General features: G+C 43.1%; 1 protein-coding gene across 1 annotated transcript in view; it reads left to right on the forward strand.

Moving 5' to 3' along the window:
* LOC124003913 (VPS10 domain-containing receptor SorCS3-like) overlaps positions 1–14,478 on the forward strand; it is a 217,583-nt gene that overhangs the window by 191,557 nt on the left and 11,548 nt on the right. The window contains exons 19-22 of the mRNA XM_046312563.1: positions 2,614–2,800; positions 9,725–9,858; positions 10,560–10,683; positions 11,112–11,224. Of these exons, the coding sequence (XP_046168519.1) occupies positions 2,614–2,800; positions 9,725–9,858; positions 10,560–10,683; positions 11,112–11,224 (558 nt within the window). The remainder of the gene's footprint in view (positions 1–2,613; positions 2,801–9,724; positions 9,859–10,559; positions 10,684–11,111; positions 11,225–14,478) is intronic.

A 14,478-nucleotide genomic window follows, 5' to 3' on the forward strand; every position in this document is an offset into this window, starting at 1 on the left:
GGCCCCAAGCACCGAGCTGAGAGACAGAGTCAGAGCTAAAGACCTTAGAGAGAGATGCACCCCTGGAGACCCTGTTATAGAGTGATAAACTCAGAGTAGCCTCCTTCTAGGACCAGGGCCTTGCCTCGCTCCCCTCACTCCCTAGACACTGTTCAACCACCTCACATTAAATTCAGGTGGAAAAGGTGCGGTAGTGCTCTGCTCGTTGCGGCGGTGCTTTCCCCCTGCACTGCAGCTAAGAAGTAAGTGTCTCTCCCACAAGGTCTCCCCCGGGCCCAGCTGTCATATTACAGTGTGATGAGTTGAGGAAATGATAATTGATTTAGTTAATTAAGAGTGTCACGGCCGTTGTTAGAAAATGACCAAGGTGCAGAGTGGTGAGCGTACATATCTTTTTATTTTATATAATGACGCCAACAAAACAAGAAATAAAGAAACCACCGTAAAGCTTAACAGGGCTTTAGAGCCCCTAACAAAGATAACTACCCACAAAGACAGGTGGGAAAAGGAGCTGCCTAAGTGTGGTTCCAAATCAGAGACAATGATAGACAGCTGTCCCTGATTGAGAACCATACCCAACCAAAACAAAGAAATACAAAACATAGAAAATAGAACATAGAATGCCCACCCCACATCACTCCCTGACCTAACCAAATAGAGAAATAAAACAGCTCTCTAAGGTCAGGGCGTGACAAAGAGAGGCATCCTCTGATAAGAGAGACATATGCCATGTGGTCAAAAAGTTTCAGTCCCAAAATAATTAAAAACAACTATCACACGAGACTAATGGAGGTGAAGAATATTCATGGTGTCGGGTCTTATGCATTAGGAAAATCCTTCGCTCCTGTTGAATTCAGACTTTAATTTATTTTCATGAAGCCCAAGATGGTAGAATTTCTTGGGGAGAGCAAATGGGCCTAAATATTTAATTTGTGGTACTGCTGGGTAGTAAACATGGCGGTTCAGAAAAATACATATTAAGGAGGGAGGTGGAAGAAAGTTTGATGTTTTGAGATAGGGATGAGATCTGTAGTGTCACACGTCAAGGTTTCATTATCCCAAAGTGACCTTATAGCATTTCATGTGTACACCAACCAGATTTACTCAACATTAGCATGTCATGTTTACACCAAACATATTTACCCAACATTAGCTACATTATAGCATGTAATGTGTACACCAACCAGAACCAATGGAATAGTCCCAAAGGTGCAAATCCATCAATCTAGCTCTCCAGGCAGGCTCAATCAAACGCTCAAAGCATTTGAAAGAAAGTGAAAACTATTTGAACCCAGGTATGACACACCATCAACATGACAGCACTGACTTCACACCGTTTATACCATCCTTTGTGTGTTGACATTCACCTGAACAAGAGTCCTGTTCACAGTCCTGTGTTTGGACCTGAACTAACAAAACCCATTATTGTCAACCAGTACTGCTGTCCAGACCATGACACTTACCCTATTATGCATTTTGGATTTGGAGGCCCTCTGAGTCACACATGGAGCCATGGACACAAAGCTTGACATTTAGCCAGCATCAGTCTCATGCAGATTTGCTATCGATCCCAGGACACCTCGATAGAGAACCAGAAGTGTCCAGAGAAAGTGAACAGAGGACACCAACAGAATCCTGAATGACATCGGCGCCACTACAGTTCCACACAATAGCTGACACTGTTATCCCTTTTCTTCCATTCTATTCTGCCTTTCTTTATTTGGCTTATCCATAGTTTATCAATTTCAGTGTACAATGGTGTGAAATATACCCCCAGAAGCTTCTCCTGTTTTCATACTCTGCTGTGCTTGAAAATAAATTAAACGGATTGTGAATAAGGAGAGAGAGAGACACACACACCTCATTTTAGGTAACAGGCAAACACACTGCTCTCACAGTGGGGCAGAATATGATGCAACCCCAATGTTGGGCTTGTGCTGACTGCGAATGTAGCCCAGCAGTCTGTTGACTAGTGTACCTGCCACCCTACTATCTCTTGATTACAACACTGCTTCGACCTCCCTGTGATTCTCTCTCCATCACACACACACACCACAGGGACTCATTTCAGACTCAGGATGCACACTGATGTAGAGTTGTCACAACACAATCTGTTGGACTTCTGACAGAAACAGACAATGATGTCCTGCCTGGGCCCATGTATGCTTACTGAATGGTACTGTGGATTTGAGGCATTGTATTGAACCCCATTTTTTAAAAAGATTTATTTAACTAGGCAAGTCAGTTAAGAAAATATTCCTATTTATAATGACGGCCTACCAGGGAACAGTGATTTAACTGCCTTATTCAGGGCCAGAATGACATAATTTTACTTTGTCCGCTCGGGATTCGATCCAGCAAACTTTTGGTTACTGGCCCAACACTCTAACAACTAGGCTACCTGCCGGCACAAAACAATGACATGCATTTAAGTCTAGAATAAACAAAGTACAACTATCTAGCTGGGCTCTGAAAAACAATGGAATTGTTACATATATATTTATAATAATGATGAACTATATCTTTTTTTAAATATTTTTTTTGTCTTTATTTCTGTCTTTTCTGTCTTTCTTTCATCTGTCGTCCTCACTTGAGACTTTACTTGTTTTGCAGGGTGACTCAATGAGAACCAACATCCAACTGGATTTCGGAGATGGCACGGCAGTCTCCTACTCCAACCTGAGCTGGATCGAAGAGGGTATCAGACATGTTTACAAGACGGCTGGGATATTCCGTGTCTCAGCCTTGGCGGAAAACACCCTGGGCTTTGACACTACCACGTTGTACCTTCATGTTACATGTACGTCACCTCTATACATTCATCTATTTTGTCAGGAATATTCAATTCCCGCCATCTAGGAATGAAGTACTTCTGGTTTTACAATGGTCCCAAGATGGCGTAGCAGTCGAACGTCTTGTCGTGTCGTGTCCCTTGTATATATCGTTTTTTATATTTTTAAACATATTTTCTTCGCATATCTTTTAAAACATTTTGTTAAACCTCAACTTCTAAATACTCTCCTGCAACCCGCCTCACCCAATGAAGCTATTTTCTTCTAAAGTACTTATATCTACTTTGGATCCGAAACCCCTCAACTGAAGCTAGCCAGCTAACTACCAGCTAGCTACCAGCTATCAGTCAGCAAACCATTGCTAGCGGTCTTCAGCTAACCGGTCATCAACTAACCTTTAGCTCGGAAATCTCTCGCCAGTTCGAACAACGTGACATAACGGACCTATTATTTTTCATCCCCGGATTCCCACCGGATTCCCACTGCAAACAGAACATTTTCAGCTGGATTCTTCACAACTAGCTATCTAGCTAACCACAACCCCAGATGATTACTCCTGGCTAGCGTTTCCACCCACTTAGCTTGAAGCTAGCCCGGCCAGAGCTCCTGTGCTACCACCGAAGCATACTCCTGGGCTACAATATCTGGACCCTTGACCGGTCTATCGATGTCACCGCATGAAGAAGAATAAACAGACTCACCCCATCGCGACGTCCTTGATTGCTTGCTAATTCGGCCTGCTAACTGCTAGCTTGTTTAGCCTGGTCCGCTAACTGCTACCTTGTTTAGCCCTGTTAGCTTGTTTGCACAGGCCTGCTAACCGTCTGAATCGCCGCGTCCCAAACACTCACTGGACCCATATTTACTTTCTCTTTTCGATTTTTTATTTGTTTATACCTTCCGGTAACCTGCCTTACCCAATGTGATACGGAATCGCCATTATTTTTTTTTTTTAGAACACACTCAAGAACCTCCAGAAGCTAACCAGCTAACTAGCTACAAGCTATTTAGTCATTGTTAGCCACTGCTAACTGTTTTTAACCTGGATAACACTCGCCAGTCCAGCTTCCCTGCCCCATCCACCGTTGCCCCCCTGGACACTGATCACTTGGCTACATAGCTGATGCGTGCTAGACTGTCCATTAATCACGGTATTCCATTCTGCTTGTTTATGTTTTATCGGTCGGCCCCAGCCACACTCAGGCTCTGTGTATAGTTAATCCGACCCCCTGCCTAGCCTACGCCATTTTACCCGCTATTGTTGTGCTAGCTGATTAGCTGTTGTTGTCTCACCTACTGTTTTAGCTACTGTTTTAGCTAGCTCTCCCAATTCAACACCTGTGATTACTGTATGTCTCTCTCAAATGTCAATATGCCTTGTATACTGTTGTTCAGGTTAGTTATCAGTCTTTTAGTTTACAATGGAGCCCCTAGATCCACTCTTCATACCCCTGATACCTCCTTTGTCCCACCTCCCACACATGCGGTGACCTCTCCCATTACAACCATCATGTCCAGAGATACAACCTCTGTCATCATCACCCAGTGCCTGGGCTTACCTCCGCTGTACCCGCACCCCACCATACCCCTGTCTGCGCATTATGTCCTGAATATATTCTACCATGCCCAGAAATCTGCTCCTTTCATTCTCTGTCCCCAACACTCTAGGTGACCAGTTTTGATAGCCTTTAGCCGCACCCTCATACTACTCCTCCTCTGTTCCGCGGGTGATGTGGAGGTAAACCCAGGCCCTGCATGTCCCCAGGCACCCTCATTTGTTGACTTCTGTGATCGAAAAAGCCTTGGTTTCATGCATGTCAACATCAGAAGCCTCCTCCCTAAGTTTGTTTTACTCACTGCTTTAGCACACTCTGCTAACCCTGATGTCCTTGCCATGTCTGAATCCGGGCTCAGGAAGGCCACCAAAAATTCTGAGATGTCCATTTCATTTTATTTCTTTTTATTTCACCTTTATTTAACCAGGTAGGCTAGTTGAGAACAAGTTCTCATTTGCAACTGCGACCTGGCCAAGATAAAGCATAGCAGTGTGAACAGACAACACAGAGTTACACATGGAGTAAACAATTAGCAAGTCAATAACACAGTAGAAAAAATGGGCAGTCTATATACAATGTGTGCAAAAGGCATGAGGAGGTAGGCGAATAATACAATTTTGCAGATTAACAATGGAGTGATAAATGATCAGATGGTCATGTACAGGTAGAGATATTGGTGTGCAAAAGAGCAGAAAAGTAAATAAATAAAAACAGTATAAAAACAGTATGGGAATGAGGTAGGTGAAAATGGGTGGGCTATTTACCTATAGACTATGTACAGCTGCAGCGATCGGTTAGCTGCTCGGATAGCTGATGTTTGAAGTTGGTGAGGGAGATAAAAGTCTCCAACTTCAGCGATTTTTGCAATTCGTTCCAGTCACAGGCAGCAGAGTACTGGAACGAAAGGCGGCCAAATGAGGTGTTGGCTTTAGGGATGATCAGTGAGATACACCTGCTGGAGCGCGTGCTACGGATGGGTGTTGCCATCGTGACCAGTGAACTGAGATAAGGCGGAGCTTTACCTAGCATGGACTTGTAGATGACCTGGAGCCAGTGGGTCAGGCGACGAATATGTAGTGAGGGCCAGGCGACTAGAGCATACAAGTCGCAGTGGTGGGTGGTATAAGGTGCTTTAGTGACAAAACGGATGGCACTGTGATAGACTGCATCCAGTTTGCATCGAACAGTCCCCGCGATATGCAACTGTTCAGGGAAGTCAGGAACCAATACACGCAGTCAGTCAGGAAAGCTAAGGCCAGCTTCTTCAGGCAGAAGTTTGCATCCTGTATGTCCAACTCCAAAATGTTCTGGGACACTGTGAAGTCCATGGAGAACAAGAGCACCTCCTCTCAGCTGCCCACTGCACTGAGGCTAGGTAACACGGTCACCACCGATAAATCCATGATTATCGAAAACTTCAACAAGCATTTCTCAACGGCTGGCCATGCCTTCCGCCTGGCTACTCCAACCCCGGCCAACAGCTCCGCCCCCCCCCCCCCCCCCCCCCCGCAGCTACTCGCCCAATCCTCTCCAGGTTCTCCTTTACCCAAATCCAGATAGCAGATGTTCTGAAAGAGCTGCAAAACCTGGACCCGTACAAATCAGCTGGGCTTGACAATCTGGACCTTCTATTTCTGAAACTATCCGCCGCCATTGTCGCAACCCCTATTACCAGCCTGTTCCACCTCTCTTTCATATCGTCTGAGATCCCCAAGGACTGGAAAGCTGCCGCAGTCATCTCCCTCTTCAAAGGGGAGACACCCTGGACCCAAACTGTTACAGACCTATATCCATCCTGCCCTGCCTATCTAAGGTCTTCGAAAGCCAAGTCAACAAACAGGTCACTGACCATCTCGAATCCCACCGCACCTTCTTCGCTGTGCAATCTGGTTTCCGAGCCGGTCACGGGTGCACCTCAGCCACGCTCAAGGTACTAAACGATATCATAACCGCCATTGATTAAAGACAGTACTGTGCAGCCGTATTCATCGACCTTGCCAAGGCTTTCGACTCGGTCAATCACCATATTCTTATCGGCAGACTCAGTAGCCTCGGTTTTTCGGATGACTGCCTTGCCTGGTTCACCAATTACTTTGCAGACAGAGTTCAGTGTGTCAAATCGGAGGGCATGCTGTCCGGTCCTCTGGGAGTCTCTATGGGGGTGCCACAGGGTTCAATCCTCGGGCCGACTCTTTTTTCTGTATATATCAATGATGTTGCTCTTGCTGCGGGCGATTCTCTGATCCACCTCTACGCAGACGACACCATTCTATATACTTCCGGCCCGTCCTTGGACACTGTGCTATCTAACCTCCAAACGAGCTTTAATGCCATACAACATTCCTTCCGTGGCCTCCAACTGCTCTTAAACGCTAGTAAAACCAAATGCATGCTTTTCAACCGTTCACTGCCTGCACCCGCACGCCTGACCAGCATCACCACCCTGGATGGTTCCAACCTTGAATATGTGGACATCTATAAGTACCTAGGTGTCTGACTAGAATCTAAACTCTCCTTCCAGACTCACATCAAACATCTCCAATCGAAAATCAAATCAAGAGTCGGCTTTCTATTCCGCGACAAAGCCTCCTTCACTCACGCCGCCAAACTTACCCTAGTAAAACAGACTATCCTACCGATCCTCGACTTCGGCGATGTCATCTACAAAATTGCCTCCAACACTCTACTCAGCAAACTGGATGCAGTTTATCACTGTGCCATCCGTTTTGTCACTAAAGCACCTTATACCACCCACCACTGCGACTTGTATGCTCTAGTCGGCTGGCCCTCGCTACATATTCGTCGCCAGACCCACTGGCTCCAGGTCATCTACAAGTCCATGCTAGGTAAAGCTCCGCCTTATCTCAGTTCACTGGTCACGATGGCAACACCCATCCGTAGCACGCGCTCCAGCAGGTGTATCTCACTGATCATCCCTAAAGCCAACACCTCATTTGGCCGCCTTTCGTTCCAGTTCTCTGCTGCCTGTGACTGGAACGAATTGCAAAAATCGCTGAAGTTGGAGACTTTTATCTCCCTCACCAACTTCAAACATCTGCTATCTGAGCAGCTAACCGATCGCTGCAGCTGTACATAGTCTATCGGCAAATAGCCCACCCATTTTTACCTACCTCATCCCCATTCCTTTTTTATTTATTTACTTTTCTGCTCTTTTGCACACCAATATCTCTACCTGTACATGACCATCTGATCATGTATCACTCCAGTGTTAATCTGCAAAATTGTAATTATTTGCCTACCTCATGCCTTTTGCACACAATGTATATAGACTCCACTTTTTTTCCTATTGTGTTATTGACTTGTTAATTGTTTACTCCATGTGTAACTCTGTGTTGTCTGCTCACACTGCTATGCTTTATCTTGGCCAGGTCACATTTGCAAATGAGAACTTGTTCTCAACTAGCCTACCTGGTTAAATAAAGGTGAAAAAAATAGTTTGTACTGTACCTGATAGATAATTGGTCAGTTCCTGTGACGTCGGCCATTGATTGGCCAGAGTGGTCGCTCACCTGGTGACCCAGGTCTGAATCAGTCCCTGATTGGAGGGAAAGGATGGAAAACAACAGTGCTGTGGTTCTCAAGGATCATAATTAAATATCTCTGCCTCATATTTTTCTCTAAATTACCACCTTACTAAATATACAGCTGTGTTCAATGGAGCCAGCTAAAGGCAAAGTACCAGAATGCTTTCAACATAGTACAGCACATTGATGCTCTCTCTCTTTTCATCTTGTAATGAACAAGCCAGCCAAATGTCAAGTAAATAATAGTGACAAATATAACATGCTTATGTCTAAAAGGCTTCAAGAATTATTCAGCTCTTTGAGGTGCAGTGTTTGAATTGCCCCCTCGGCTCTTGATTTGAACAGGGAGGCTTTCGTCAATTAGTGAAGGTGCCATTTAAATGTTGTCTCTGGTCACCACGTCACTTTCAATCAGTGTACTTTGATATTATTGATGTCATGGATTCTGCTGGTGTTTTTTCCTGGTTTGCTACAAATTATTATACTTTTTTTTGTACTTTCACCCTTTTTTCTCCCCAATTTCATGATATCCAATTGGTAGTTACAGTCTTGTTTCATCGCTGCAACTCCCATACGGTCTCGGGAGAGGTGAAGGTGGTGAGCCATGTGTTCCCTCAAAATATGACCCTGCGATGCAGTGCCTTAGACCATTGCACCACTCGGGAGGCTGTTTGGCACATTTTGAGGGAATTTACAGGGGAGAGAGTGTGCAGATAATGCTTTTAGCAATGTGCCAATCACGATGCCACCACATATTTCAAATTGGAATATTTTTAACACTAGACACAGTTTAGGGAGCCTGACCAAATGACTCACATCACACACACAACACACACACATATGCACATCCGCATAGACACAAACTTAAAAGGGGAAGACATACAAATACGCACACTTTCTCTCTCTGTCACACACATCACACACACACACAGACACTAACACACACACATACATACACTGCATGCGTTTGAACGATAGGATAAAGATTAGTCTCAGTTAAAGAGGATAAGAGTTAACCGAAGCCCAGGCGGAGACGTACAGTACACACCAGAACGCCAAGTCACACCACTGTCAGCCGGAGTTTTACTGTTAAAATAGCGTGTTATATCTCCACTATAGGAAACTTCACCACTTCGATCACGGTAATGCTGCATACACCCACGTCAACTCCCATTACGGTGTCAGCATGTCAGACCACAGTATTACTCACAAGGTATCAAATCATAAACATGATAACGTCAAGTCGAGAATAAATCTTGTTCTTCAACTAAATTCCATCAAACTATAAAACATTTTGATAGTTATGATAATTGTTGAGTAAGATTTCATTCACCTTCCCTTTTCAGCTAAAGTAGTCTTATTGAAAAGAAGGCTCCACACATTACCCCAGTGATAATGATAAATGATACTGGCAAGCGCAGTGTGGGAGATCTTGTTTTCTCTAATTCTTCATTTAAGAAGGTTTCTATTTTTTTTTTCCCACACAGCTGTAAATGATCTTCGGTTGTGCCCGTGCTTTTCATATATTAAAACAAAAAATGATCTAAAAATAATATTTTGATGTGCGAGTGATTTTCATATTGTGTAGTTAGGCAATCTCAAGCAATGTCCATGTAATTACAATCATATATGGAGTCTGAAACATCCAATACTGAGTCTGAATCACTCAATACTGAGTCTGAATCATCCAATACTGAGTCTGAATCACTCAATACTGAGTCTGAATCATCCACTTCTGAGTCTGTATTATCCAATACTGACTCTGTATAATCCAGTACTGAGTCTGAATCATCCCATACTGAATATGAATCATCCTCTGTGTTTGTATCAGGTCCTGTGGAACATGTCCAGTTGCTGGCTCCATTTGTGGCCATCAAGAACAAGGAAGTAAACCTAACAGCAGTGGTCTGGCCCATCCACTCAAGGACCCTCACCTACTTCTGGTGGCTGGGGAACAGCACTGAGGTAAACTAGACTTAAAACACTTGGTCTACAGGGAAGAGGGCCTATAACCTGAGCCCTGTGGGACTCCATTGTTGTGTATAGTATTCAGTATATGTAACATTAGTAGAGGTAAACTGACACTATTCAAAAGGGGTCTTACCCTATAATGCCATATAGTGTACATGTACTGCAGTGGTGGCTGGTGTAACTGTAAGTAAATCAGAGGACAGGCTTATTGTAATGGCTGGAGCAGAATACATGGAACAGCATCGAACACTTCAAAGACATGGTTTCCATTCCAGTTCCATTCCACTTCAGCCATTATTATGAGCTGTCCTCCCTTCAGTAGCCTCCACTGATGTATATATGGCTTATACATGATGTCTATTGTATTACGTACATTGACCACTTCTATTACTGAAGATGACAGTGGTAGAGGCGGAGCAGTCTCTGATTTTGTATTTTTATCAAACATCATATTAGTTTGTCATGAGTTATTACCTTAGCTGCATTGGTTCTAGGTCTTGGAGGATGTTTTTTGTAGGGTTTTACTCAAGTCAGAAGCTCCAACTACTCTTAGTGAGAAGTTCAAGGAGAAGTTGTTATCATCTGAAATGGGTTTCTTTCATGTTCCGGGGTTTTAGGTAAATGTTTTAGGTGAAGGGATTATTACCTTATCAAAGTGTGATCATCCATTTTGTCCATGTTTCTTCTTCCTCCAGCCAGTTATCAGCTTAGATGGGAGCATCTCGTACACCTTCACCAGCGAGGGAATGAACACTGTTACGGTCCAAGTGTCTTCAGCCAATGCCATACTGCAAGACACTAAGACGATAGCAGTCCAAGGTAAGGATCAGTACTCTCTCTCTCTCTCTCTCTCTCTCTCTCTGATCACCTTATTCAAATTATTCAGCTTGATGTAATGCCAATTAGCACATCTAGCAGGCATCTGACTTGGTATGCAACGTTTGAGGATACTTTACATTTGGTTATGTCAGGATATGCGAAAGGGGACATTTCCCCAATTATCTAAGAAATCACTTGTGCAAGCAATCAACTCCTCTTGTCAAAACATGAGCACATGCATACTGTACACACACACACCAACATCTCTGTCAGCTTTCCCACCCATCAGAAGACAGTTAGAGGGACACAACCAGAACGAAGGACAGTGAGGAATGGACAGGATACCTTGAGAATAATTCACCGAGATCAGGAGCTGAATTAACGGTCTGTTTCTGTTTCTCCCCTGGGTCTCTCTCTCTTTCTGACAGAGTTCTTCAAATCTCTGCTTTTGTCTTTCTCCCCTAACCTGGACGAGTACAACCCTGACGTCCCCGAGTGGAGACAGGATGTGGGGAGAGTCATTAAGAAGGCTCTGCTCCAAGTAAGTGTGAATTCCTTCCATCTCTCTTTTTCTCTTTCTCTCTCTTGTCTCTTTCTATCCTCTCAGACGCTTTGGCATTCACCCTCGGGCTGTCCTATGATTCGTTTTCACACAGGTGCGAGAGTCTCGGCTTCTTCTTCCCCCCTCGAGGCAGCTTTATTAGCACAAACAGAAGTTGGAGCAATGAAATGCATTTTTCGGGAATTAGCCTGGAAGGAAGGAGATCTAGGCATTATCGTGACATTGGATGTGCGTAGTATCTGTGGAGGAGAGCTAGCACTGATATGTCATATTTAAGTGTGTTGTTCTTCCACTTTGTGTATTGGTTTAGGCCTTTAGTGTGATAATTGTGGTCTCTCTGTGTTTTCACCAACTCCACAGTTGATTTGACATGAGAGGCGCCTCAGGCGTGTTAGTCTGAGAGCCAGTGGAGGGAGCTACTGTGATGAAGGACAGGGTGAAGCTTTGTGAGGGATAAAGTGTACCTTATCACCTGGCATTCTGGGAGCCACATACTATGTTCATGGCAGTATAGTATAGCACCAGCCAATTGAATTGTGTTAAACAGAGGGGCACAGTCAGTTAAAGTTATATATCTAGCTTTGGCTATTAATTGCTAGCCTCAATCGGGATTTACAGCAATAGGGGGTTACAGCACCACTTGTCATACAGAAGGTTTTGTTATACAACCTTTTAGGACCAACATACATTTTACGGTATCTAATGAGTTTATGAACACTAACTAGTCCATGTGTCATGTGCTCCTCCATATACAGTTTAATCCTCATTTCATCTCTTTCACCCTTTCTCTAAAAGAAAATCATATTAAGGCCTATTGGTCCATGTACTGCTAGCGTTGTCATAGGGTTCATAGCCGAGATATTGTGCAGAAATCGTCATACAAAGTGTTATTAGAATTTTTACCTTCATTTATTTTTTTGAATTTTCTGCGGTTCACGTTCAGTTCACCCTCAAAATGAAACATATTCTATTGTGTCAAGGTAAACAACTCCTCACAATGAGGAAAAGGAGAAGGTTCAGCAAAATTGCAATTAAAGTCAGGGTCCATTAAACTGCAGTGTTGCCGTACTACAGTACAGCTCTACGGTTGACAATAGTGAGAGTCAGGCAGGGCTACACTGTTGCTCCTCAGCTGAGTCCAACCCAATGCCTAATAGAGGTTTGAATGGGGAGTTCAGTAATAGAGGCTATTTTCAAGTTATTTTCCAGAATCATTCCATCTCTGCTTTCTCTGGCTTCTTCTTTCCTCCCCCTGCGGAACATGGAAGATGTCGAAGGCTCACTCTCAAGTTCCAGACAGTGACTGTCGGCAAATTCATATCATTTTCTATGTTTCGCGGAAGCCCCCCCTGGTTTCACCACCAGCTGTTAATGCATCTATCTGTGTGGTGAAAGAGTTTAACATGTCCTCTCCCCCCCCCCTCCCCCGGGTAACGACTGTACTTGACTTCACAGAATAAAATCATAGATATAGGTGAATCATCATAACATATTTATAACAACATTGTTGGAAATAATGCACTATGGTAGGGGTTATGAAAATAGTATAACCCAATATTGTCAAGTTCATGACGAATGAGAAACAGAATCCACGTCTTGGTGTGTTTACAATAGTAATTAGTAATCAACCATAGTTTCATCTTATTTATTTAGCTTTGCATACAGTAAGATTGTGAGGAAGCCGCTCCAAATGTGTTTGCTGTTAAAATATTAAAGCGACAAGATACAGTCTTGAAAAGGTGGTTTTTCAGCCAAATTTGGGCATGGACAAAGTTCCTTCCAAAACACTCACTCATCTGACTCAGTCTGACTCACCCACTCTCCTCCCTTAACCCAGATAAGATTTTTCACTCCAGAAAATGAGTTTTGGGGGCACAAAATGCCAGCGCTACCTAAGCACACAGAGCCCGAAGGCTTTTTAGAGTAATGAGTGATCGCAAAAAGAACATTTGTGCTGAGTGTATTGATTTTTACAGGTGCTATTGTATCCTATCCCCTTCCATCTCCCATTCCCTCTGCCATTCCATACCTCTTTCCCCTCATTGCATGTCATTCCTTTGCTCTATATTTGTCCACTACTTTTCTACTCAAATAGTGATTTTAAGGCCTGATAATTGATGTGCATTAAGTGTATGTGACTCACCGACTACGCCACTCCATTGTCCGCCAGTAGCCAAATAGAGTACCCATACAAACATGAGTGGCTTTTTAAATGAACACTGATTTCTGGTTGGAACCCTGTGCCTAGCTGGAAATCTAAAGTGGATAAAGGACATTATGAAGAAAAACATTTAGTAGTAGCTATTTAGAAGTCATGGAAAAACAGATGTTTTGCAAGACATACTCTTCTCATCAAGAAAGAAATACACTTTTTGCAAAAACATGGAGGTTGAATTTGGATTGAAAAAAGTTCAACACTTTATTCAACACCTAGGATCATATCATGTTATGTCACAGTCATAGTCATGTCATAGTTTGTCATTAAAGCTAAAACAACTTGTCTTAAACTGTTGTGACATTGTGTTATTTTAAGGCTGGTTATGACATCTACACAAGAGTGTCAAAACCCACAAAACCCACCACACAAAGCAAACCATATATTTATGTTGTATTGCATTTTCTAAAATTGCCCACACATTGATGTCAGACATGTACCTACCCCAATGCACTGTTGCTCTGGACTGGGATGAATGCAGGATCAGATTTCAGAAGTAGGCCAAGACACCCTCTTTGTGACTGATGTCTGACATAGGTCTATCATGTACATGCCCTTATCTGTTTTATATCATTATGATGGTCATAATGCTTCTTGAGTGTCAAAGTACATTTTCTTAGTCCAAGTAAAGTGACAAAGATGGTCATAATGCTTCTTGACAGTGTCATAAAGTGTATTTTCTTAGTCCAAGTAGAGTAACACAGGATGTATAATGTGTATTTTCATAAGTTATATGAGGACAAAATACATGATCATAAAGAATTCAGTACAACAACAACATCAAAGAATTTACAGTGGGGCAAAAAAGTATTTAGTCAGCCACCAATTGTGCAGGTTCTCCCACTTAAAAAGATGAGAGAGGCCTGTAATTTTCATCATAGGAACACTTCAACTATGACAGACAAAATTAGAAAAAAAACAGAAAATCACATTGTAGGATTTTTTTATGAATTTATTTGCAAATTATGGTGGAAAATAAGTATTTGGTCACCTACACACCAGCAAGATTTCTGGCTCT

The sequence above is a fragment of the Oncorhynchus gorbuscha genome, linkage group LG18, assembly GCF_021184085.1.
Source record: "Oncorhynchus gorbuscha isolate QuinsamMale2020 ecotype Even-year linkage group LG18, OgorEven_v1.0, whole genome shotgun sequence".
Lineage (NCBI taxonomy): Eukaryota > Metazoa > Chordata > Actinopteri > Salmoniformes > Salmonidae > Oncorhynchus > Oncorhynchus gorbuscha.